The following is a 27,034-nucleotide window of genomic DNA, read 5'->3' on the forward strand; positions in this document are numbered from 1 at the left end:
GTAAGGCCAGAACTTTAAGTTGACCCCAGATTTCTGACTGCTGTTCCATACAATAGATTCAGGCCTAGATCTTGACCGGATAGGTGCCCAGGGGCCCTTCCAAAGCAGAGGCTACGAGAGAATACAGATAAAGAATGACAGAGATAAGAGAGAGAGGGGGTCAGGGCCAAAAGGGATGGTCCTGATGAGTCTCATCAGCCCGGAGAGAAAAACAGGTCTTGTATAGAAATCCTGGTTGAGGGTGGAGGTGGGGCAGAAGATAGTGATGGTGGTAATTCCAAGGAGCCAAGCCAGTTGGGTGACGTGGTGCATACAAACTCCTGAGCACTGACAGTAATAAACATCATCATTTTGTAATTGCCACCATTTGGCAGAGTTTTCTATGTGCCCAGCACCATGCTATGTGCTTCCCATATATTTTCTAATCAGATTAAATCATCACAACAATCAGATGCATTATGTTCCTCAGCTGAGGAAACTGAGGCTCAGAAAGATACTGCAACTTGTCCAAGTGCTGACAACTCGATAAGTGACAGTGAGTGCCAATCCAGGTGATGCTGCCGCTGCTGCTGGTCTGAGGACCACCCTTTGAGAACCATGCAGAATGGCATCAATTTGTCTCCTCTCTGCCCACCACCCTGCCCAGGTATATTCTCAGGTGTGTGTCACCTTGAAACCACTCATTTCCAACGGGGGCAACTTCCCTGACCTGGAAGTACTGCGCGGCAGATGCATCTTCCGTCCGCTGGCTGAACACCGAGCATTCCTTTTTCTCCTTCTGGCATCTTTTCAAGGTATTTGAAAATGCGCTGAATTCTGCAAGGAGAAAAAAGCAGACCCGTTTCTACACCTTGGAGACCAGAGAACTCACCATTGCACTCTATAAAATTCCACTGAGAAAATATTAAAGTGGCACGTTCATCCCTGCCCACACTCATGATAAGGAATGGCATTGTGGAAGTGGGTACTGCTCCGAGGTGTGACACCCTTATTTACATTTGTCAGACATATTTGCATTCACAAATGTCAAGTGAGAGAGCGTAATGGAACCTAGAGACTAGCTCATCGAATTCTCCTGGTACTACGCTTGCAAAGCTTACAGGCTTATTTTCAGTGTGTGCTCCAGGAAAGGTGATTGTTGACGATAAGGAAAAGAAGATATATGTGAATACGAAATATATATGCATATAAATGAATATATATATAAAATCTCATTCTATTATCATGGTGATAAGGTTTTTTTCCTCACATTTAGTATTCTCTAGGTGTATAGAGAAAAGGTAAAATAACCGGGGATCTGTGAATACAAGGGAATGCTTTCTATTATTTGAGAAAAAAATACAGAAATGAAATCTCAAAAAAACAAAAATCCCAGAAGTGATATTACTAATAGATAACACCACGTGCAGAGTTGTCAAATTCTGTGACTTCTGCCTTAGAAATGTCTCTCAAATCCTGCCCAGTGGGCCTCACTGCCTGTGACTTCTGCCCTCTCCACCACTGGCATTGTGACCAGGCTCTCCCTTACAGCGCACACACCCTCAGGTCCGCATGAGCTCCAGCCGCTCAGAGTTCTTCTGCCCTTGTGTGTGTACCCTCCACGCCCTGCTTCCTGCACTCCGCCCTCCCCAGCCCACCATGCTGAAGCGCTTACCAATTCTCAGGTCAAGCTGGCCCTGGCCTGGCTTACTGGTCTATGTCTTCTGTTTAGATTACCTTTTGACATCAAACTCCTATTCATCCCCCAAAATTCAGCTCAATGAGCATTTCCTCGTTGCCGAGTTCTGGAACACCCACAAGCAGAATAAGTTGCTATAATACAGGGGCCTCACACTTGGCTATAGATGAGAATCACCCGAGAAGATTTTATTACATGTGGGTAATGGACCCTCATCCTGAACCTGGTAATCCAATGTTTTTCAAGAGCCTCCAGTGTTAGTTTTCATGGGCAGCCAGGGGTGAGAACCTTTGCTCCAATTTCATGCTCTCAGCTTACCATCGTATTTCATATTTTACTGAATTTAACAATGTTTTTAAATGTCCATCTCTCTATCTATATTGAACTCTTTTAAGGCATGGTTTAGGAGTTCGAGCTTTGTTTATCTCTAGTCTCCAGAACTTAGTGCTAACATAGCAGCCGCCCAATAAATAGGTCTGAAATGCAAATTTAGTAAATTTTGGGAAATGACTAATGAACTTGGTGAAACTATTTTTAATTGGTGAGGCAGTCCTGTGGAGCCCCCGGGCTATCCCATGTGGGGACAGACAGGTTGAAAAAACATCTTGTTGGAGAATAAATATGCAAATATACCTTACTGCTGCCCCTCCTGCTCAAGGGAATGCCAACCACTCCACAGAAACTCGGAGATGCATACAGGGAGGAATTCTTGGTGGAAATATAAATTGATTAGATTTACAATGTATTGTGAACAATCAATGTTTCACCAGCTTATAAATGCTTGTTCCAACTTACAACCCTCACCTAGCTAGTGTTCCCACGCGGATCTCTCTTTTATGAAACCAGAATAGCTGTTTGGTTAAAAATTTATATCTATTATGAAATGTTCTGTTAATTCTTTATCTTTTGCAATTATACCCTTATAAAGAAAAGGATGCAAACAACCATTTCAAAATAAACATAAAACCAACTCATGAAAAGTATAAAAAATTTACAAAATACAAGAAGAAATCAAAAAGAAAAAATAATAATAATAATCCCATTATATAAGCTATTAATTATTGTTAACTTTTTGATGTATGCTCTTTTGTGGTGTGTGCGTGTATGAGTAAAAATTATTCTTTACAAAATTGCATCATATTATTTTGTAAGCATCTCCTTTAAGATACTATGAATAATTTCCCAAGTCATTAAGCAGTCTCCTCCACCTCCTTGTTAATGGGTATACGTTTTTGACTTTTTTTTTTTTTTTGAGGAAGATTAGCCCTGAGCTACCTACTGCCAGTCCTCCTCTTTTTGCTGAGGAAGCCTGGCCCTGAGCTAACATCTGTGCCCATCTTCCTCTACTTTACATGTGGGACGCCTACCACAGCATGGCGTGCCAAGCAGTGCCATGTCCGCACCCGGGATCTGAACTGGCGAACCCTGGGCCGCCAAGAAGTGGAACGTGCGAACTTAACCGCTGCACCACTGGGCTAGCCCCTGTTTTCGACTTTTATGGATATGCCATAATGTCACCAATTCCCTATCTCTGGATTCCAAAGCCCAAACCCAGGCCTACTGCATCAGAAGGATAGAGCCAAACACTTGTATTTTTAACTGTGTCCCTGATTCGGATGACAAGATGTTTTTGAGAACTCCAGTTAATAGAATATGGAAATATTCATACAATGAGAATTCCACATTAAAATTAAAGAGACACCATTCCTTCACAACATTGTCCCACACATGAAATCAATACATTAATCAATATTTCTGTTCTCTCATGACTGTTTTCTTTTGCAATTTTTAAAAAATAATTTGTATATAACTTAATCATATGAATTGCAGAAATGCAATTTAGAAACGCAGAAAAAAAGCCAGGAAGGAAAAATAATTCCCAAATATAACAACTGATAATATTTTGGATAGAATCTCCCAGTAATTTTTCTTTATATATTTATAGCTACCTCTATATTATTTACAATAATAGTATTTTACTCTAAGGTTTTACAGCCTGCTTTTTTCACTGAACAATATATTAGTTTTCTCTGTGTCAATACTTTTCACATAGAATTGCTCAACTACACATAAAGCTACAAAGCCCCCAAACCGTAGTGTCATTTTGCTTGTTTCTCTAATTTGTTTTTAGAGGCAACATTAGAGGCTTAGCAGATGTTAATTTCAGCAAGGTTTGTGACTACGTTCCTTCAGATTCTGAACCTAGTTGTTTGCTTATCAAATTCTACTGGAGGTCAAAAATACCAAGTCTGTCAAAATACAATTTCCTATATTTGAATCTTTCTTCCTTGCACAGATAGTGCATAATACTTTAAAACTTTAAATATTTTTAAACTGTGTTGGATAAAAACTCTCAACAACTGGGCATGGAGGGAATGCATCTTAATATAATAAAGGCCATATATGACAAGCCCATAGCTAACATCATAGTCAATGGTAAAAAACTGAAAGCTTTTCCTCTAAGAGGAGGAACAAGACAAGGAAGCCCACTCTCGCCCCTTTCGTTCCACATAGCACTGATGTCCTGGCCAGAGCAATTAGGCAAAAATAAGAAATAAAACGCATCCAAATTGGAAAGGAAGAAGTAAATTATCTCTATTTGCATACAACATGATTTTATATATAGAAAACCCTAAAGATTCCACCAAAAAACCGTTTGAATAAACAAATTCAGTAAATTTGCAGGATACAAAATCGATATAAAAAAATCAGTTGTGTTGTACAGTAACAATGAATTAAGAGAAAGAGAAATAAAGAAAACAATCCCATTTACAATAGCTTAAAAAAATAAAATACTTAGGAATAAATTTAACCAAGGAGGTGAAAGATCTGTAAGCTGAAAACTATAAGATTTTGATGAGAGAAATTGAAGAAGACACAAATAAATCGAAAGATATTCTGAGCTCATGGACTGGAAGAATTAATTTTGTTAAAATGTGCATACTACCCAAAGCAATTTACAGATTCATTGCAGTCTTTATCAAAATTCCAATGGCATTTTTCACAGAAATAGAAAAAAACCTAAAATTTGTATGGAACTGCAAAACCCCAAATAGACAAAGCAATCTTCAGAAAGAACAAAGCTGGAAGCATCACATTCCTGATTTCAAACAATACTATGCAGCTAAAGTAATCAAAACAACATAATATTGGCATTAAAACAGACATAAAGATCAATGGAAAAGAATAGAAAGCCCAGAAATAAATCCATGCATATATCGTTCACTAATTTATGACAAAGGAGCCAAGAATATACAATTAGGAAAGGATAGTCTCTTGAATAAATGGTGTTGGGAAAACTGGACAGCCACATACAAAAGAATAAAAGTGGGTCCCTGTCTTACATCATACACAAAAATCAACTCAAAATGGACTAAAGACTTAAATTTAAGGACCTGGAACTGTAAACTCCTAGAAGAAAACATAGGAGGTAAGGTCTTTGATATCAGTCTTGAAAATGATTTTTTGGATTTGACACCAAAAGCAAAGGCAACAAAAGTAAAAATAAAGAAGTAGGACTACATCAAACTAAAAAGCTTCTGCACAGCAAAGAAAACCATCAACAAAATAAAAATGCAACCTACCAAATGGGAGAAATTATTTGCAAATCGTATATCTGATAAGTGGTTAATATCCAAAATATATAAAGAATTCACACAACTCAATAGCAAAAAAAAAAAAAAAAAAAAAAAATCTCATTAAAAAAGGGGCAGAGGAGAAGAATAGATATTTCTCCAAAGAAGACATACAAATGGCCAACAGGTATATGAAAAGATGCTCAACATCACTAATCATCAGGGAAATGCAGACTAAACTACAATGAGATAGCACCTCACACCTGTGAGAATGGCTAACCTCACAAAGACAAGAGATAGCGTTGGCAAGGATGTGGAAAAGGGAACTCTTGTGCACTGTTGGTGGGCGTGTAAACTGGTACAGCCACTATGGAAAAAGTATGGAGGTTCCTCAAAAAATTAAAAACAGAACTACCATAGGATCCAGCAATCTCACTTCTGGGTATATATCCAAAGGAAATTAAAATAGGGTATCAAAGAGATATCTGCATTCCCATGTTCATTTCAGCATTAACACAATTGCCAAGATATACAAACAACAGATGGTTGTTGTTTCCAAGGGTCCATCAAGAATGAATGGACAAAGAAGATGTGGTGTATATAGTCAATGGAATATCATTCATCCATGAGAAAGAAGGAATCCTTCCTTTTATAACAACACAGATGGACCTTAGGGGCATTATGCTAAGTGAAATAAGTCAGAAAGAGAAGGAAAGATACTGTATGATCTCAATTATATGTGGAATCTTTAAAAAAAAAAAAGTCAAAGTCATAAAATCAGAGAATAGAAAAGTGGCTGTCAGGAGCCCAGGGGTGCGGGGGGCTGGTGAGGAAAATAAGGAGAGGCTGGTAAAACGGTACAAACTTTCAGCTACAAGATGAATAAGGTCTGAGGACCTAGTGTATAACATGGTGACTATAGCTGATAACACCATATTACATAATTGAAATTTGCTAAGAGAGTAGAACTTAAAAGTTCTCACCAAAAAATAAAATAAAACAAAATAAGATAAAATTCTCAGACATACTTAAAAAAAAAAAGATATTGGCTAATATTTCCCCAGTTCTAGTCTCCTGGCACCTCTCCCGTTCCCTCTGAGTTCTCGGAGGTTGCCAGCAGTGGTGCGTGTCACCCATCTGTGAGTTCTTTGAGTCCTGGGCATCCCAGTTGTCTGGGCTTTCAAAGCCTATGGTAAATTCACTTGTTCAACAAATAGTCTTCTGAATATTCTATACAGCTGCGAGTCTTCATCCTTTGAGGGGAATTTGAGCTCTTAATACAGCCAAAAATAATGGCTGCCTAATTTCGTGAACAGGATGTGTGGCAAGTTGAAAAGTATCATTTCTGTTAAAAAACAAAACTATGTGAAGCAACACGGCTAGTCTTCTTGTGTGGCTCACCAATTGTCTTCAAGCGAAAACGTAAAAGAGAAGCACCAACAATGTTTTGTGTCACACCAACATCCATGCAACACATAAATAGCCTTCCAAATAAATACTAATTCAGATGTATCGGCTCGACTGCGTTTGCTATTTAAAAAAATCCAATCTTATTACATCACGGACACCATGTTCACAACTCTATAATCCTGGCTCAGAGATCATGTTTGAAAAACCGAAAATCAGGGCCTCATGTCTGACAAGCTTGAGATGTATTTATGGGACTTAGGCAATCAGGCGCATCCTGATCCAGGACTCAGCATCAATTGATCCTGCCTCTGGTGAATTCCGTCACAACGGCTCTGTCAAAATGGAGAATATCTTCTTTACATGTCACTCTTACATTCATTTCAATGGTTAAATAAATGTGTGTACATAAAGGAAATGTCTGTTTCCACATGATGTATAAGATACACAAAAAACCCCCCACAATTTAAAAAGGAAAAGAAATTTTTTTTTAAAGATTGGCACCTGAGCTAACAACTGTTGCCAATCTTTTTTTTTTTTCCTTTCTCCCCAAATTCTCCCAGTACACAGTTGCATATTTTAGTTGTGGCATGTGGGACATCGCCTCAGCCTGGCCTGACAAGCAGCGCCATGTCTGCGCCCAGGATCCAAACCAGTGAAACCCTGGGCCCCAAGGTAGAGCGCACAAACTCAACCACTCAGCCATGGGGCCGGCCCCTAAAAAGGAAAAGAAACTTAATTGTTGATTTCTCCCCTCTCCTCAGCCTCCAGAAGAAAGGATTCATAGCCATTAACGACACCTGTCACCTGTCTTAGTTTATTCAGGCTGCTTTAACAAAATACCACAGACTGGGTGCCTCATGAACAATGGAGATTTATTCCCACAGTTCTGGAGACTGGTAGTGCGAGATGAGGGTGCCAGCACTGTCAGGTTCCGGTGAGGACCCTCTTCTGTGTCGCAGGCAGCTGTCTTCTTGCTGTGTCCTCACATAGCAGAAGGGACAAGGGAGCCTTCTGGGGCCTTTTTCATAAGGTCACCAATCTCAGTCATGAAGCCTCCACATCATGACCTAATCACTTCCCAAAGGCCCACCTCCAAATACATCATATTGGGGATTAGGTTTCAACATAGGAATTTTGGCCGGAAGGACACACAAACACTCAGTCTATGGCAATGCTCATTGCAGAATCCAAAATGAGATGCAGGAACGATAACTCATCTTCTTCTTTTCCTCCATTCTCCAAACTGGGGAGACAGACTTTTGGTAAGAGGAGTGAAGGGATCTTAAAATCTAGCTGGTAATTTTGCCTTGGGAGAACACTTTAGCAAGGAGAACACTTTTTTGGATGGAGGAGCCTTTTGATCTGCAGGCACCATTTGTTTGAAAGATGTGTTAATTCTGTAGAGCCAGGATGGCTCCCGGAGGAGAGGAAAGAAAGGCCAGCTGTTTAGAATGTAATCAAGTCTAAATGGATGTTCTTATTTGCATGTTGGCCCGTTCAGCTGCTCAGGGCAGAAAGGGTGGGAGGATATGGGTCAGAGCTACTGCTCTAGAGTGAAAAGGTCTTGTGGGGAGTTTCCCAGAAGTCTGAGGGCAGAGGACATAGTATAGAAGGATGTGGAAACACTCTCAATTACTAGTGAAGCCAAGTCCCTCTGACAGGGCATGGATAATGAGTAAAACGGGAACTCCCTTCAAAGGGCTCATTCACCCCGGTTGTCTCTGAAGAGGATAACATGGTAGAATTACCACTGTAACCACTCTGGCTGCAAACCATCATGTTTTTGTCATTTTTCACAAATATATAGATGTAATTTTCTCTGTCATATAGATATTAAGTAAGGACACAGCAGTTCCACGCTCCAGCCGTGATCCTAATTATTTTCATTTGATTTTCAGGTTTGATTTAAATTCTTGACAAACCATTGCTTTTCCATTTTAGCAAGTATTTATACCCATGGATCAATAAAGACTACTCAGACACACCATTTCCTTTTGGTTCTGTTACTCCTGAAAGACCAGATTGAAGGGATCTGTTTTTGTCTGCTTGCTTCTCTTAAATAGCTGCTATTTACAAGCGATACTGTCTGGAGTGCCTTCCGCATAGAGTGTATTTAGCGAGATGCTGCCATCTTTCTGTGCCAGGGAAGAGTAATACCTGTCTGACTGCCTCAGCTGTTCTGGCCACATGTCCCAAAATCATACCAGAAAATCCACAACAGACAGTATGATAATCATGGTGTGGACTGAAAAAAAACATGTCAAACTCTAGACATGGTTGCAGAACAGCTTCTGAGCTATCTTGAATAATTTACAGACAGCCCATTTTAATTCTCTCTAGTCCATCAGCTCAAGTTTGCCAAATTAAGCTCTTTTTTACCAAAGGAAGTAAAAGCTATCTATTTTCTTGCAGTCAGTACACAAAAAAGGGAACAATACTAACCATGTGGCCCCATTTAATTCGCCTTCTCTTCGTTTCTTGTCTGGGTGCTTTCTCCCTCGGGATGGGTATGACTTAGGGGACACTGCACTGAGTCCCCATATCTCCTGTCTGGTCAGACCTGGAGAAGGGGGACTGCATCTCAGGGCATCATTCAAGTAGGATGAATACGATGCCAACAGCTGCAATGCTGATCTTCTCTCCATCAGCCCCTTATTTGTTCTCTGCACAACAAATGGCAGAATAATTACTATTTTCTTTGCCTGGTTACTTATTTTTTTCCATCTTGCCCAATAGAATGTACAGTCTATGAGGGTAAAGAGACTTATTCACCATTAAATCCTAGTGCTTGATTTGATACCTGGCATGTAGCAGTATCCAACAAATGTCAACGAATGAATGAGTGAATGAATGGAGGAAAGCATTCTCTTTTTGTTTTTTTCTTTTTCTTTTTGGCATCCCTTTCCACTCTCACCTCTTGGCTTTGGGAGAACTTCTCCAGTTCTCCCAAAGCGATTACCTTAGAATCAAGAGTTTATTTTCTCACTGACATATATATCCCCTAATCAGAGGTTTGTGAACTTAACTGTTGGGGCTCAGATGCTCTATCATACTTACAGAGAAGTTTAATTAATCAAAAAGTTGTTCAAGTTAGGTATCAACGGCAGAACCAAATTATCATTGGTCTACGATGCATTTTAAGTCAAAATACATTCACCATCTGAACTCCTCAATGTCAATACTACTGTATTTCTCTTTTTTTAAATAAAGAGGAATATAATATCTGCATCAGAAAATTTCCATACCTTCCTCATCCCAACTCCCAAAGTTAGATAAATGCAAACTGAATTTTAGGAGATTTCCTATACAGATGTAGTATGTGTGTATGTTTGTGTGTGTATTTCCAGAGAAGGGCATAGCAGTCTCAGGTGGTCAGAGTTGAAGCAAGATACAAAAACGAATACATCCCAAACATATATACTTTCAGGGGACTCTGCTGCTGAGTTAAACTCAACCTAAGGATGGCCCTTCTTATACCTAATATAAGCGGGTTTACTTAGTAAAGTAGCAAAAGGATTTAGACATAAAGTAGATTCTCTGAGCACCCAACATAGATAGGATTATAAGACACTGTATGTTTCTATTGCTTACATGAGAAAATTCTCCGTGCTCTGTCTCCTCTTTAAAAAGAATTTGTCAGCATTCCTTAAAACCAATTGCCAAATTAACCTCTCCTAAAATAATGGTACTTATGAGCTCTAAGAAATTAAATGCATGGCCAGCCCTGGGGGCCTAGCGGTTAGGTTCATACTCCGCTTCAGTGGCCTGGGTTCGGTTCCCGGGCATGGACCTACACTACTCATCAGTGGCCATGCTGTGGCAGCAACCCACATCTGAAAAGATCAGCAACAGATGTTGGCTCAAGGCAAACCTTCCTCAGCAAAAAAAAAAGAAAGAATGAATGAAATTGAATATATTATTTGTTTTTGTTTTTCTCTCAAAGCCTTACAATTAACGACCAAATCTATAATTTGTAATCTATATAACACTTACCTAACACTATCTTTGTGCAACCAAAACATCAGTACTGGGGAGGGCTACTGGGGAGTATTGTGTGTATTTGTCACACCTCTAAATGTCAAGAATCTGATGTAAAAACAATTGGGCCACAAATCTTGTCAAATTTCAGAGACACTCTTCATGCATATCTTAAAAACCAATTAAACACTTATTGCGATGATCAGCAGTGACCTAAACATTAGTGAAATAGTGTGATTCAAGATTTCTGAGAGTAAGGACAGTAGCTCATTTGTTTGAATATTGAGCCAGGTCCCCGATCCCCGTGGGATCCTAGCACACTTACCCTGACACTCCATCCATCAACAAGGAAAGCCCAAGATTGAAGAACTGTGTGGTCTCCAATAAGCAGAAGGATCAGGGGTCAGTCTTGGACAGAGACATAACTGAATGAGCCAGAGCAGAAACAAGATTCTAAGGAAAGGGTATCAGTGAAAACTCTTTTGTTGGCAATTGGTAGAAACTCAGCTAAGTTTAACTGAAATAGGAACTTTATGGCTCACAAAATTGAAAAATCCAGGATTAAAATTCTATTTGTAAAAATGCCTGTGTTCTGGAGTTCAAGAATGATATTATTAAGACTGTCTCTCTCTCTCTGTTGTGCTGGTTTAGCTTCATCTCAGGTGAGCTTCTCCCTCACAGGACAAGATGACCATCAGCATCTCCAGAACTATTTTGTTACCAGCTCAGGAAGCCCAGTCTTTCCAAAATGTTCCAACAAAAGCCCCAGATTGAGTCTCATTGATCCAAGTTAAATTAAAGACCCATTTCTGAATCAATTGCTGTGACCAGGGATCAATGCTAATTGACCAGACTCCAGTCAGCCCCATCTAAACAAACAAACAAAAAAAATGAGCTTCTGTTATCAGAAGAAAGGAGAGTAGATTAAAGGCAGGCCAAACCACAGTTGACCACAGCTGAAAGAGAGGTAGAAATGTTATAGACCAAGTTGAAACAGTGGAAGCAGGAGTGAGAAAATCTGTGTGCTTCAGGGCAAACTGGAGGAAGGCGAGTCATAGAAAAGAGACATTGAGCTTCTTGGCTCCTGATCTCTGAGCTTGGACTAGCCTAAACCCAGGTTTTGTTCCCAGCAGTAGGTTGCTGTTGTGAAGGTCACTACAAAGCAATTGGTCTAACATTTCTTGTTCTATAACATGTTGAGCCCCTGACATAATCACAGTTAGCAGCTTTAAGTTCCTGTCCACACTCCCTAAGAGTATTTGGCCCGGCTCACAGTTCCTCATGCTCTGTTTATGCTGTCAGATCCCATATTCCACCCAGTAGATTAGTTAAGAATGAGCTGCTGACCAAAGGGTAACTCAGCCTGAACCAAGAGACCCAGACACTGTCATAAACAGGGACGGGCTCTGGGGTTCTACAGGGGTACATGGTGGGATCCTACATCATGGCTTGCCCAATTTATGCCTGTTATCCTGGAGAAATTAGTGGTCACATTCCCCTTCACACACACAAGAGTCTTGTTTTGGATTATAAATAATTGAGTCATCCTAAGATGACATAGTTTGGGGGGAGGTGGCCATGCTGGGTCAAGTACAAGGGGAAAAGGCAGCTGAGAGAGATGATGACACAGAACGATGCAGTTGCGGGAGACCATGGAAGGGTACCTGCTTCTCCGCGATGGTTCCAGGACACTGCGTTCCTCTGCCTTAAGTGCCATGAGACACCATCTTATAGTAACTTTCCCTTTTTGACTTGGGCTACTTCGTATGGGTATCCTTGACTAGAGCAAAAATTCCCCCTTCCACTTTACAACCACTTTTTTTTTCCTGAGTCATTGCCAGTTTACTCAGGCTTACTGAGAGGTTTTTTTGGGGGGGGCTTGATTTGGTTTGGTTTTGGGTTTTGCTAACAATTTTATATATTTTTAGGTTGTACTCATTTCAAGTGGTTTTTTGTTTGTTTGTTTGTTTGTTTTACATCTACACCATACTTTTCTCTACCCTAGAGATGAATCAGTCTATTTTCACTTGAGCTCATTTCTACAATTGGGCTTTAACCTGTCACAGTGAAGACCCTCCCATATTCACATTACTTAGCATCCAGATTGAATTCCACAAAACTACCTAGCCATTTGAAGGTCACCAGACTTATACAAAGACAAATGGTATCTCAGCTCACTAAGTGGGGCCAGAATGCACCTTCTGGAACATTTACCATATATTCACAGAGGGACTAATTTATTCATGTGGCAGCACGCACCATTATTCAATTAGTTCTCATGGCTTCCCAAGGCCTCTGCATGCCTCCCAGCAAGCAAAGGAGCACAAGTAAACAGCAAACAGGTGGCATAAAGGCACATTTCCAATTTGATTAGATGTACGCCATTTTTAAAATGACATTTACCAACGTAAATCAACATTTTTTGGCTGCCTATGCCATACTCCCTACATTCCCAAAACAGCTAACTTTGGGTAGGCATTAATATAACCCAACACAAAGTTTAAAAAATTGAAATAATAGTCTGTACCTTTAGTACCTAATGTTCAGAGCACTTCATTTTGCCAAATGAAAATTTAGCATCACAGGTAGACATAAAAATCTCTCTGGGCTTTCTCTTTATAAATTATCTGTAAGTGAATGAGACAAAAATACCCAGAAACTCAGTTGAGAAATTCTGTATCTGTTGCAAGGCAAAGGAAAGAAAGTCTTTTGTAGCTGGCAGATTTGAGACTTCAAGTCGTGTAAAAGGATCAGTTAAGATGACAAGTAGCATCTTTTGGTTTTGCAATACAACTTTTAAGATCTAGCTCTCTTCCCACGCAAACATGGATTTAACAATAATGCTACCTTACAAGAAATTAATCTTGTCTTCATTTTTAAGAAAGCAAAATGCACCTACTGTAGTTTTCTCGATGACACGAATCTATAATTGGCTAAAAGCATGAATGTGCATGTGTCTTCTCAGATCAATCTCTCTGCTTTTCTCTTATTTTCTCTTTCACATTTACATAGCTGGTCCAGTGGGTGCAAAAGGACTGAGCAGAGTCTAAATCTAGCCCACAGGTATTTTGAAATTTGGCCATCATGTGTCTTAAGAATTAGAAAAATCTCATAGGAAATATGAATTTCTGGCTAAAATTGTGCAGCATGATATCCCTGGGTCTGAATTTCTCTGTAGCAACAATCAGTATGAGGGAAGTAGCCGCTGCCACCTTTTGAATGAATACGAGCTCTCCCGTTCATCACAGCTGCCGCCATTCTCTCTTATTTGCAACCTGCCCACTTCATGCATTTCCATGACCTGCCTGGGCCCTCAAGGCTTCGGAGCCTGTGCTCCCATACTCCCCAAAATTCATTAAAAAACTTAACGGACAGCAAGGCTGAGACTTAAAATATCAACCACTTCCCTACTATTTCTAAGCATCATGAAATCATAAAAGCTAAGGAAAATGATAGTCAAACACACATTATGATGCTACATTTTCAATCGATTAGTTCCATTTTAAGCTTACAGAAGAAGTTGTTGAATTTCTTGCCAATTACTTTATTTGGATATTTTGTGCAGACACTCATTAGGGCAGGTTCAAACTGTAAGTCTTTTTTTTTTTCTTTTTGTTTTGTTTTGTTTTTGAGGAAGATTAGCCCTGAGCTAACTACCGTCAATCTTCCTCTTTTTGCTGAGTAAGACTGGCCCTGAGCTAACATCCATGCCCATCTTCCTCTACTTTATACATGGGACACCTACCACAGCATGGCTTTTGCCAAGTGGTGCCATGTCTGCACGCAGGATCTGAACCTGCGAAACCTGGGCCACCGAGAAGTGGAACATGTGAACTTAACTGCTGCACCACTAGGCCAGCCCCTCAAACTCTAAGTCTTGAGCTGTTAGGTAAGTTCTGGTGAATTGGTCACTATCATTCCCAAACAACCTATTTTCGTGTGTTTATGGTACAGTTGACTGACCCACAGTGTGATTTCCACCATGAAGGTGAGTTTTTATTAGATCATTTGGATCTAATAACCTCCCCTAACCTTCCCCTGCAGTTAGAGACGATCTAGAGGACTCATGAGTGTGACATCTAGAGTTGAAGAACAATTCCACTCATGCACTGCATTATCATCATCCCCTAACAAACTGACCCAACCATCTACTTCTATGACAAGCAACCAATGGATTTAGTAATAGCTGAACGAACGCTTCCTGGGTAATATCCACCTGCACGTTCCTCTTATGGAATGGTGGATAACATGAACCCAAAATCAGGAGAATTAAATCCAGGGATATTGGTTATCACTCATTGTTTTCATTACTATAACCAGCAGTTCTTTTTATGTGTAGCTTACCTGAAGCTTTACCTGCAATCCAGCTCTAGAATGAAGGTTGAGTCTGGAACCCTTGATAGTCTGGGATGAAAGATGTTCCAGATCTTATTAGGAACTCACTTGAAAAATTCTCTTCAGATCTAAATGCTGAGAGAAGCTTTGCTTGACATATTCTGCCCACACACCAGTGTTCTGCCCCTTTGGACACTGGGAATCTTGGAAATTGACAGCATTTCCTCTTTCGCTTGGGTGCCAGAATGCTCAGAGTCAAAATGACTGGTCGGCAGTAATATTTGTGAGTCCTATAATATGCCTATTTATGTCTTAAATTCCTCTTGCCCTCAGTCTTCTGTGCTTTCTGTATTTTCTCTGATCTTGAAATTTACCTATTTATATTTTATTATGTAAATGTATGAGGAAACAACATCTCAGTGGAAAAAACCAGGTGATGGATGCGTGAATAGATGATAGAAGATGGATCAATTGATTCCATCATTACTATATGAAGATTTAACAAACACTGGTCAAATCGTTCTGCAATTTTCTGCCTCACTTTCCACACAATAACCCACCCTGCTCTGAACAGCAAACACAAGGACGTTGGAAGCATCAGCGTTGGTCCCATATGCTGAGAGCAGATGGGAGCTGCACTGTCTTCACACTAGCAGCTGCCCAGGAACCAAAGTGAAGAGGAGGAGATGGGGGGAAAGAGCACAAGGAGACAGAAACACAAAAGAGCAACCGGGAGCGGAGAAGAGAGAGACTTCCTGCTACCAGTCTCAGCCACGGTTAAAAAGCAAGCACACATTTATGAACTCCTCCACTTGAAAATATTTTCACATTTATGATGTCACTTCATTCAATTCCCACTGCCAAGAGGTATTATGATCTCCTCTGGACAGATGATGGAGAGATACAGACACAGTTTGCTCAGAGTCAAATCAGCAAGGCCAGTCTTCGTTCCAATACCAGTATCTGCATTCCAGAAACTGAGAAATTCTAAAACATAAGAAATCCTTAAGGGGCATGTTCTACATTAGAAGAAGCTGTCTATGTACTAGTCAAGGACAGCTGGGAAGAAAAGGAGCAAAGACAAAATTAAGAGGTAACATGTTGATATAACATAAATAACAGGGAAATGACTTCAGCTGCAGCCAGAGAGGTTGGTTAGATAGGGAAACTTTTTTTTTTTTTTGGTGAGGAAGATTGGCCCTGAGCTAACATCTGTACCAATCTTCCTCTATTTTGTATGTGGGATGCTGCCATAGCATGGCTTGATGAGTGGTGTGTAGCCTGTGCCCGGATCCAAACCCACAAACCCCAGGCCGCTGAAGTGGAGCACGTGAACCTAACCACTATGCCCCTAGGCTGGCCCCTACAGGCAAACACTTTTCATTTCAAATATTACAAAATCATGACATGATTTTCTGTGTGTAACTGCAGAATTTCCTTCTTTGGAGATGTTTCTTTGAAGACTAGTTATCATTATTCTAGGTGGCAAAATCTGCACAACTTTATTAAAAATACTCCAGCTGATCTCTCACCATCCTTATAAACCAGATAACTATCAATTATACAAGGTATGATTCATCACAGTAAAGCAAAAGGGACATCAAGTTAGGTGATGTCGCAACATGGCTGAATAAGATGTCCCCCATTCAGGTGTCCCCATCCCCAGCAAAAATTTGGTATCCATCCACCGACAAAAGTTTCTTTGTGGGAGTTGTGGGATCCACACTGTACACCAAGGGACCCAGGAGAGTCTCACCCACCTGTGCAGTGGGTAACAGGCAGACAGACCTTGCTCTGGCAGGGGACCCTGCAATGGCTCATGAATCAGCTCCAGCCTCTCTCAGCTGCGTTCCAGGAGCCCCTGGAAAACACTGTCTTAGACAATCGCCCACAGAAGAGAAAGCCTTCGTGGAAGTCCAGGTTTCCAGAAAAGAAGTGCCGGCTCACCAATGGAACAACAACAAAAAAACACAAATTTGGACACATTGGAGAGGGTTAAGAGGAATAGTTTGACTTCACCCACGTTACCCTTCCCCCAAGGCAGCACAGCTTAGGCCAAGAGAGATCCTGTTAGCTGTGATTTCTACTGGAGGGGAAAGTGACAGACTGTGAGTGAGTGCCCAGCTTCCCCAGTGGTGCGGGATGCTGCCAAAGAAGCTCATTTCTCTCTCGCCCCATCCAGATTGCTGAACTGTGTGCAGCATGACTTGAGGGCAGGAAGAGATGGGAGAGCAGCAGATCAGACTCTCAGGGGGCATTAAAGGAACATGGATCCTCCTAACTACATTGTGGGATCCATCAAGAAGCCCGTGAGCAAGCTGCTGGGGCTTGTGTTAACCACTTAACTCCAGTATAAGGGTTAAAGGATAAGAGTATTAAAAATAACTATAGCCACAATGATTTGTTAATGAATATACAATATAAAAAAAGGTAAATTGTGACATCAAAATTAAAAAGCAGGAAGGAGTAAAAGGGTAGAGTTTTGTATACAATAGAAGTTATATTGTTATCAGCATAAAATAGACTGCTATAGCTATAAGATGTTTTGTGTAAGTTTCATGGTAACCACGAAGCAAAAACCTATGACAAATTCGCAAAAGATTAAGAGAAGGGAATCAAAGTATACCACTACAGAAAATCATCACAAAGAAGGACATCAAGAGAGAAAGAAAGGAAGGAGGTAACTACAAAACAGCCAGAAAATGATTAATAAGGTGGTGTTAGTTAGTCCTTACCTAACAATAATTACTCTAAATGTACATGGATTAAATAGTCCAATCGAAAGGCACAGAGTAGCTGACTCAACTACATGCTGCTTACAGCAGACTTACTTCAGCCTTAAGGACACACATACGTTGAAAGCGAAGGGATGGAAAAAGATACCCCAAGCAAATGGCCCAAGACCAGATGGCTTCACTGGTGAATTCTACCAAACATTCCAAGAAGAATTAACACCAATCCTTCTCAAACTCTTCTAAAAAACAGAAGGGGAGAGAAGTCTTCCAAACTCTTCCAAAATATTCTATGGGGCCACCATTACCCTGATACCAAAATCAGACAAGGATGTCACACACAATGGGAAAATTACAGGCCAGTATCCCTGATTAACACAGACACAAAATCTTCAACAAAATATCAGCAAACCAAATTCAACAATATATTAAAAGGATCATACACCATTATCAAGTGAGATTTATTCCAGGGATGCAAGGATGGCTCAATATCCACAAATCAGTCTATTTGATACACTACCTTAACAAAATAAAGAATAAAAATCATATGATCATATCAATAGGTGCAGAAAAAGCGCTTGAAAAAATCTAACATCCATTTATGATAAAAACTCTCAACAAAGTGGGTATAGAAGGAACATACCTCAACATAAAAATGCCATATATGACAAGCCCACAGCTAACATCAGACTCAATGGCAAAAAGCTAAAAGCTTTTCTTCTAAGAGCAAGAAGAAGAGAAGGATGACCATTCTCACCACTTCTATTCAACATAGTATCAGAAGTTCTAGCCAGAGCAATCAGGCAATAAAAAGAAATAAAAGTCATCAAAATCAGAAAGGAAGAAGTAAAACTGTCTGTTTGCAGATGACATGATTTTTTCTTTCTTTCTTTCTTTCTGTTTTTGGTGAGGAAGATTTGCCCTGAGCTAGCATCCGTTGCCAATCTTCCTCTTTTGGCTTGAGGAGGATTAGCCCTGAGCTAACATCTGTGCCAAAACTTCTCCACTTTGTACGTGAGATGCCTCCACAGCATGGCTGATGAGTGGAGTAGGTCCATGCCTGGGATCAGAGCCTGTGAACCCAGGCTGCCAAGGTGGAGCACACAGAACTTTAACCACCTGACCACAGGGCCTGCCTCACAGATGACATGATTTTATGTGGAGAAAACCCTAAAGATTCAACCAAAATCTGTTAGAATGAATTAACTAATTCAATAAAAATGAAGAATACAAAATAAACATATAGATCAGTTGCATTTCAAACACTAACAATGAAAAATCTGAAAAAGAAATAAAATCCCATTCACAATAGCATCAAAAATGATAAAATATTTGGAATAAATTTAACAAAGGAAGTGAAAGAACTGTACACTGAAAACTATAAGATTTTGATTAAAGAAATGGAAGACGACACAAATAAATGGAAATGGATACCTTGTTCATGCTTTGGAAGATTTAATACTGTCAAAATGCCCATACTAACCAAAATTATCTATAGATTATGTGCAATTTGTATCAAGATTCCAATGCCATTTTTCACAGAAATAGAAAAAGTCATCCTAAAATTTGTATGAAACCACAAAAGACTCCAAATAGCAAAAGCAATCCCGAGAAAGAACAAAGCTGGAGGCACACTTCCTGATTCAAACTGTACTGTAAAGCTGTAGGAATCAAAACAGTATGGTACTAGCATAAAAACGGACACATAGACTAAAGGAATAGAATCAAGAGCCCAAAAATAAACTCTCACATATATAGTCAACTAATATTTGAGAGGAGAGCCAAGAATACTCAACAGGGAAAGGATAGTCTCTTCAATAAAAATGGATTGAAGACTTAAATATAAGACTTGAGACCATAAAACTCCTAGAAAAAAACATAGAGAAAAAGCTCCTTGACAGTGGTGTTACCAATGATTTTTTTGGACATGACACTGAAAGCAAAGGCAAGAAAAGCAAAAATAAGCAAGTGGGACCACATCAAACTAAAAAGCTTCTGCACAACAAAAAAATCCATCAACAAAATGAAAAGACCACCTACAAAATGGGGGAAAATAATTACAAATCATATATCTGATGAGGGGTTAAGATTCAAAATATATAAAGAACTCACACAACTCAATAACAAAAAAAAAAAATGATCCAATTGAGAAATGGGCAGAGGAACAGAATAGATATTTTTCCAAAGAAGACATAGAAGTGGCCAACAGGTACATGAAAAGATGCTCAACATCACTGATCATCAGGGAAATGCCAATCAAGACCACAATGAGCTATCACCTCACGCCTGTTAGAATGGCTATCATCAAAAAGACAAGAGATAGGTGTTGGCAAGGATGTGAAGAAAAGGGAACCCTTGTGCACTGTTGGTGGAAATGTAAGCTGGTACAGCCACTATGGAAAACAGTATGGAGTCTCCACTGAAAATTTAAAAATAGATCTACCATAGGATCCAGCAACTCCACTTCTGGGTATATGTCCAGAAGAAGTGAAAACAGGATCTCAAAGAGTTATATGCACGCTCATATTCACTGCAGCATTATTCACAATAGGCAAGATAATGGAAACAACCTAAGTGACCATCAACAGATGAATAGATAAAGAAGATGTAAGAAATAATGGAGTATTATTCAGCCATGAGAAAGAAGGAAATCCTGCCACTTCTGACAACATGGATAGACCTTGAGGGCATTATGCTAAGTGAAATAAGCCGGACAGAGAAAGACACAAACTGTATAACCTCACTTACATGTGGAATCTAAAAAAGCCAAACTCATAGAAACAGAGTTAGAATGGTAGTTGCCAGGGACTAGAGGGTGAGAGAGATGGAGAGATGGTGGTCAAAGCACACAAACTTCCAATTATAAGATGAGTAAGTTCTGGGGAGCTGATGTACAGCGTGGTAACTATAGCATTATGTACTGGAAAGCTGCTAAGAGAGTAGATCTTAAAGGTTCTCACTACAAAAAAGAAACGGTAATTATGTAAGGTCATGGAGGCGTTAACCAACCCTCCTGTGGTTATCACTTCACAATATATAAGTGTATCAAATCAACACATTGTACATATACACAATATTATATGTCAATGATATCTCAATAAAGCTAGGGGGGAAAGCTAAAAGAAAACAAAATAAAAATACACACAAAATAAACCCATTAAGTTAATAGAATATTTCACTTAAAATCGTTTCCTGTCTTGTCTATATACAGGTATACACCCACACAGGACTTTAATTAATTCCAAGAGACATAGAGTAAAAGTATATAGGCCAAGAGCTCAGACTCAAACCAGCCTGTATGGCATACAATCTTGCCTCTACTATTTGCTAGTTGTGTGACCTGGGACAGGTTACTCAACCTCTTTGTGCACCATTTTGTCCTTTGTCAAATAAGAATGATAACACCTATCCCCTAGGGTTGTTGTTGAATATTTATATATTCATATTTACACAGACACACACACGTCACGTAGTAAGTAGTCATTGTTAGCTCACATTGGAGATTTTTTTATTTTGCTAAAGGAAAACGAGTAGACATAGGTGTGAATTTTATCCCAGCGGCCCCTCCCGCACCTCTCCACCGGGGCTCTGATTCTTTCACAATTATCCGAGGGGAGGATGCCCCTCTCTGAGTTTTTTCTTTGAAGATCTAGCATTGAAATTCACACCAGCACTATGGAGGAAAGCCAAGGCAGCCCGCTTTTCTTGGAAGGCGGCATATCTCAGAATAACCTGAGCCAAGGGGGCCAGAGGGCTGGGGTGAGTCAGCTTTCTTATTAAAAAGCATTAATTGATCACCTGCTGTGTGCTGGGCACAGGAGGGGGGCTAGGGAGGGGGCTACAAACAAAATTAGAAATGAAGTTCCCATCCTCAAGGAATAATGCCACACACATTGACACATGAGAACTATAAGAAAGTAATGCATTGCTACACACAACATGAGGTAGGATACTTTGTATTCAAAGATCCAAGGACACAGTGCCGTGTGTCCATTCCATCAGGAAAGGCTGCTTAGAGGAGGTGAAATGTGAGCGAAGGTAGAATGAGGAATGTGGACAGGCAGAGATGAAGGAGAAGGGTGGTGGCTGGAAGCAAGCTCCCAGCAGGGGATTTCTGAGTCTGTGCAGGTGGGGAAGGGGCCTGCTTTTCCAGTTAGAGAGGCTGGGATGCAGAGTTACCGAGAAAATCAAAGCTGAACAGAAGGGCCCCTTGGGGATCTAACATTAAACGTGAGCTTGGATTTGTCATCTCATGGAACAGGGGGGCTGCGTGGATTTTTGAGGAGGGTCTGACGAAAGTTTTAGTAATTTTCTTTGCACTGGGCTCTGCTCCTGTCACGGATATCATCGCTGGCTTTTTGATCAGTTCCATCAAAATTCATTAGGTTGCCACCTGCATGAGGGAAGGAAGCCTGTTTCTAGCCTGTTCCCCACTGTCCGGGACAGGGACTGGCACACCGTGGGAGCCAATCACTACTACAATGAATAAGTAAAACTCTCCTATTTAGTGATTAAATGAGTTAATACACGTAAAGCGCTTAGAAGAGTGCCTAGCACAAAAGAAGCTCTATGACAGTACAGCTATTCACCTCCTCGTCCTCCTTCTCTTTATCCTTCTCCTTCCTCAGGAGTAAGGCAATACCACACGGAGTATGCACCAGAGCCTCAGTGAGTCCTGTCCATTGGGCCAGGGCGGCCGAGTATCCCCGTGCAAGCTGTGCACTGCACAAAACATTTACATAGACTATGAAGAGAATAGTGTTGTCTGCAATTGTTTTACACAGCCGCCCTGCACAGGCAAGCTTCCCTTGTCATACCCAACTTGGAAGTTCCTTTCACACTTCAAAATTCCAGAATAACCTCAAAAACCCTTCCTGCTGTCACAGGAGAAGGTAGATCAAAGAGCGGACAGAGTAAAAAGGAACTGTAGCAACGCAAAAATGAGAGAAGTAATTCTCAAGGTTATTGGCAGCTGCAGCAGGCCTTTTAAAGCGAATAGGAAGAAAAGGACCCTCCTAAAGGGTTTGCAAAAAGGAAGACTGGGAAGATCACTGCTTTAAAAGCTCGAACTTGAGTCACTGCAGTCAAGACACATAGAAAGCTCTGCAATTGCTATAAAATACATGATTCAAGAGCGTGAGAGGTCAATTAGGCATGGAAGCGCACAGGACATGAGCACCATGGGACACGAAAGGAGGCCCGGGGGATGTGGATCCAGTAAAATTCCAGGAAATGAACTGAAAGGATCAGGACCATTGCTAATGGAGCTATGGATTCCTCTGGAGGTGAGATCCGCTGTTAGTATGTGAATATCACCATTTATTATTACAGTCTCAGAAGTGAGTCTGTAATTTATATGTTATGTAAAAGAAGACCACGCAGAAAGCTGTATGCTGCTAAAACCATCTGGAGGTTCCAGTTATTCACAACAAGTTGCTTTGCTATCTTTTGCTTTAAGGGCTGAGTTAAAGAAATCCCCTAACTGACGATAAGAGTACAGCCTGGGTGGTCCCCAGTTAGGATTCTAGCTGGAGGCCAGATTAGGCAGAACCAGTAATCTTAGAAGTAAGGGCAAAATTGGTTTTTAAGTGGAAGTTAAAATAATGCAAACACAGAAAAACACCAATTATATTTCTCATGTTGCTAGCAAATGAGATAGACAAACTCTACACATTTTATTAGAATGACTTCCATTTAGTAGAAATTCACCAATGACAAGGAGATATCAGCCATAAGCTCAATTGGGCCACATTACAAAGGACAGGAAGTGGCAAGTCTACCCCTGCAGCTGCTGACGGACTGAGAGCAGAGGGAAGAGCAGGAGTGTGGCGAGGGTGATGGGAAGCTGGGCTTCAAATGCTGCTGCATCACTGCGGGCTGCAAGGGACTAACAGAGGTGCATGGAGTGGCCTCACTGTGGCAGTCCCAGGTGGGTCTGCTCTTTCTTTGATCATTTCAAAACCCCCAGAAGCACACTGCAAACATGGAGATGACAAATTGTCCCTGCTGTTCATACTGCCATGATCACTCTGCTGTGTGTATGATAGTTACCAGGGCACACGGTTGCCTCCTGCTAGACTCCTAACCCCTGGAGAGCGCAGCTGCGTCTGGTTCATCTTCAGATCTCCCGTAGTGACTAGCCCAGCACTGGGCCCATCGTGGATGCTTACAGTGTGCTAGGCTATATGCATTACATCCATTATCTCATTTAATCGACCAGCAGCCCCCTGGGGTATGTACTGGAATGGTCCCCGTTTCACTGTGAGGAAACTGAAGCTGAGAAAGATGAAGTAACCACCATTAAGTGACACAGCCGATTGGTGACAGCACCAGGATTTGCACCCCAAAAGTCATGATTTTAACTATTACACTCCCTTGCCTCCAGATCAGGGGTTGGCAAACTATGACCCATGAGCCAGATTTGGCCTCTGGTCTGGTTTTTTTTAAAGCCCATGAGCCAAGAATGGTTTTCACATTTTCACATAGTTAAAAAAAAATAAAACAAGAATAACATTTTGTGGCAAATGAAAATTATATGAAATTCAAATTTCAGTGCCTATAAATTAAGTTCTATGGGGGCACAGCCACACTCATTCTTTTACATATTGTCTACGGCTGCTTCATGCTACAACGGCAGAGTGGAGTAGTTATAACAAAGGCCGTACGGCCCCTGAAGCCTAAAATATTTACTATCAGGCCGTTTATAGGAGAAAATTTACTCACCCCATCTCCAGATACATAGCTAAGAAGCAGACACGCTTCTCTGCCCAGCTGTGCAGGCAGATTGGCACACAAAGCCAGAGAAATCACAGAATGATGAGGCTCAGGTCAGCTCAGAAGGACCCCCATCCCGAAGACCATGGCTACAACCCGGCCACACCTGGAATCAGCGAGGCAGCCACAAGGCGCCTGGCTCAGGCCCATTTGCTAGAGCTGATGGTCGTTCTGAAGGTCAGTGACGATGCTCAATAAACCGTCGATTGATTTGGCCAACTTGCAAGTAATATGGATCTTGTGGATGACTGAGCTCTGCAGATGATGTGAAAATCACATTCAGCCTTGAGTCAGCAACCTCCTATCCTGCCGGGCTCTCTGTAGAGATGCCAACAAGTTGCAGAACTGACAAATTTGAGTGTCACCCCCCCCTCTGCTAAGGATGCTCCTTGGGCAGTGACATAGTCAGGAGGCAGACAGCAGGAAGGGAGAGGGGCAAGCCGATGCCTGCTCAATCGCGGTCCTGCAGGATGAGAAGGGCCTGGCTGAGCCTTCCTCAGCCCAGCCAGGACAACCTGGTGGCAGCAGCCAGGGGGATCCCTAAAGGCAAGACACCAGCCCCTGGGTAGGGGGCTCCAGACAGCACAGGAGATGGTTACCACCTGCCCTGATGTTTTATGGACCTCCTGCCAGATGGTCAAGCAAAGGACACCCATGCCCAAGGAGGAGCTGGGACAAAGTGGTCACAATACCAGTTCTCACCAGATCCGCCATACAAGACAGCACTAATGCTGACCTGGAACTCTACAGTCACTGTTCTGCATAACAGCTACCCTGACAACGTGCAGCAACAGGAGGGGGACAGGTAGCAGAAATCACATCCTTGGAAAACCAAGTGGTATATAAATAAAGCATAGGCTTTGAGGCCGGAACCTTCAGCCTTCAGTTTAGTCTCTGACACTACTACTCCCTGAGCGATCGTTATCAGGTCACTTAATTTTTCAGATCCTCGGTAAACTCCTTTGCAAAATTAACTAATAGAGTTAATTTATAGGTTATGTATCCTGAGTCATGATTAGGTTTGTCTGAATATAACAACAACAACAAAAAACCCAAATAAAAGTGGCTTAAATGAGAGAGTGATTTGTTTTTCTCCTATATAAAAGAAGTCCAGAATTAGGCAGTTCAGGGCTGGTGTATCAGTTCCACAGTCGTATGGACACAGGGACCATGTATCCTTCTCCTTTGATGTGTTTAGAGCATATTCTCCATCCTCAGGGGGCCTCATAGTCACAAAGCAACTGCTGCAGCTCCAACAATCATGTCTACATTCCAGACAGCAAGAAGCTGAAAGAGGAAATGGATAATGGCACACTTCCTATCTGAATCACCCCTTGTTAAGGAGATTTCCCCGAAACCCTATCCAACATTTCAGTCGCCATCTTTATTTGCAAGGCTGGCTGGGAGGTGCACACTATAGCTCCACGCATCACCTTTCCTAATAATACAGGACTTCTGATCATGTGAAAGGAGAGAATAGAATGAGGAGGCCATCAGCAGCCTCAGCCACAAATGCTTACCTCAAGGACCAAGACTGTTCCCAAGTGACCTAGTGTAGATGAAAGGACGTTGTAAAGCTGCAGAGGGTCACACAAATAAAATCCACACTCCTTGGCTTCCCATTCAAGCCTCTTCATGACAGGGCCCCATCCTGCCTGCTGAGCCATATCTCCCATCACCCACCCTGCCTTGCATTTTCTGCTCAGCACAGGGAACTGCAGGCAATGCCTTGCATGGCCGTCCTCTGCATCTTAGATCTCATCTTTTTCACTCTTCTTTGCCCAGTCCAAGACCTTCTCCGGGAAGCCTTCCGAAAGCTCCAGGCTGGGCTAAGTGTCCCTTTGCTGTACTAACAAAGATGCTATGTCACCTCTGGGCATGCCCGTCCTGCCATGGAGATGCCCCTCTTGGCTGGCAGAGCCCGGGGCCAGTGGGACCTGGTACAGATTGCAGAGGCAAGTCCCTTTCAATGATCTTGGGGTGATGATGGTAACTGATGGAGAGAGGGCTTTCCAGAACTTGGACCGTCTCTTCCTCCCTTCCTCCAAGAACCTAAACACAGTTTCAGCCTTCCTCCTATCCACCCCCCCCCCATCCCCTGAGCAGCTGGCCTCTGTATTTCACTGATCAGAAGTCCCGGTAGAAATGGTTCTCTTCCTCCCCAGCACGTTTTTAAAAAATTTTTTCAGGGAAAGATTCGCCCTGAGCTAACATCTGTTGCCAATCTTCCTCTTTTTTTTTTTTTTATCTCCCCAAAGCCCCAGTGCATGGTTGTATATCCTAGTTGTAAGTCCTTCTAGTTCGTCTATGTGGCTCGTTGCCACAGCATGGCAACTGGCAGACGGGTGGTGTGGTTCCAAGACTGGGAAATGAACCTGGGTTGCCGAAGCAGTGAGAGCTGAACTTTAAACGTTAGGCTATCAGGGCCGGCTGCCAGCATATTTTGATTTATGTGTCCCATGGACATTCCATCCTATCATTCTCCTCCTTACCTTGAAATAACCAGTCTGTGCCTTTATCTTTCCCTCCAGACCTGAGCTGTGCAATAGGAC

At 41.4% G+C, this 27,034-nt stretch overlaps 1 protein-coding gene across 2 annotated transcripts in view; it reads right to left on the bottom strand.

The window, feature by feature from the left end:
* LOC103567316 (histone-arginine methyltransferase CARM1-like) overlaps nucleotides 1-27,034 on the bottom strand; it is a 255,692-nt gene that overhangs the window by 108,263 nt on the left and 120,395 nt on the right. For both annotated transcript variants that reach the window (XM_008543957.2, XM_070590673.1), the window contains exon 3: nucleotides 710-816. In XM_008543957.2, coding sequence (XP_008542179.1) covers nucleotides 710-816 — 107 coding nt within the window. The remainder of the gene's footprint in view (nucleotides 1-709; nucleotides 817-27,034) is intronic.

This window comes from Equus przewalskii, chromosome 22 (genome assembly GCF_037783145.1).
Source record: "Equus przewalskii isolate Varuska chromosome 22, EquPr2, whole genome shotgun sequence".
In the NCBI taxonomy this organism is placed as follows: Eukaryota; Metazoa; Chordata; class Mammalia; order Perissodactyla; family Equidae; genus Equus; species Equus przewalskii.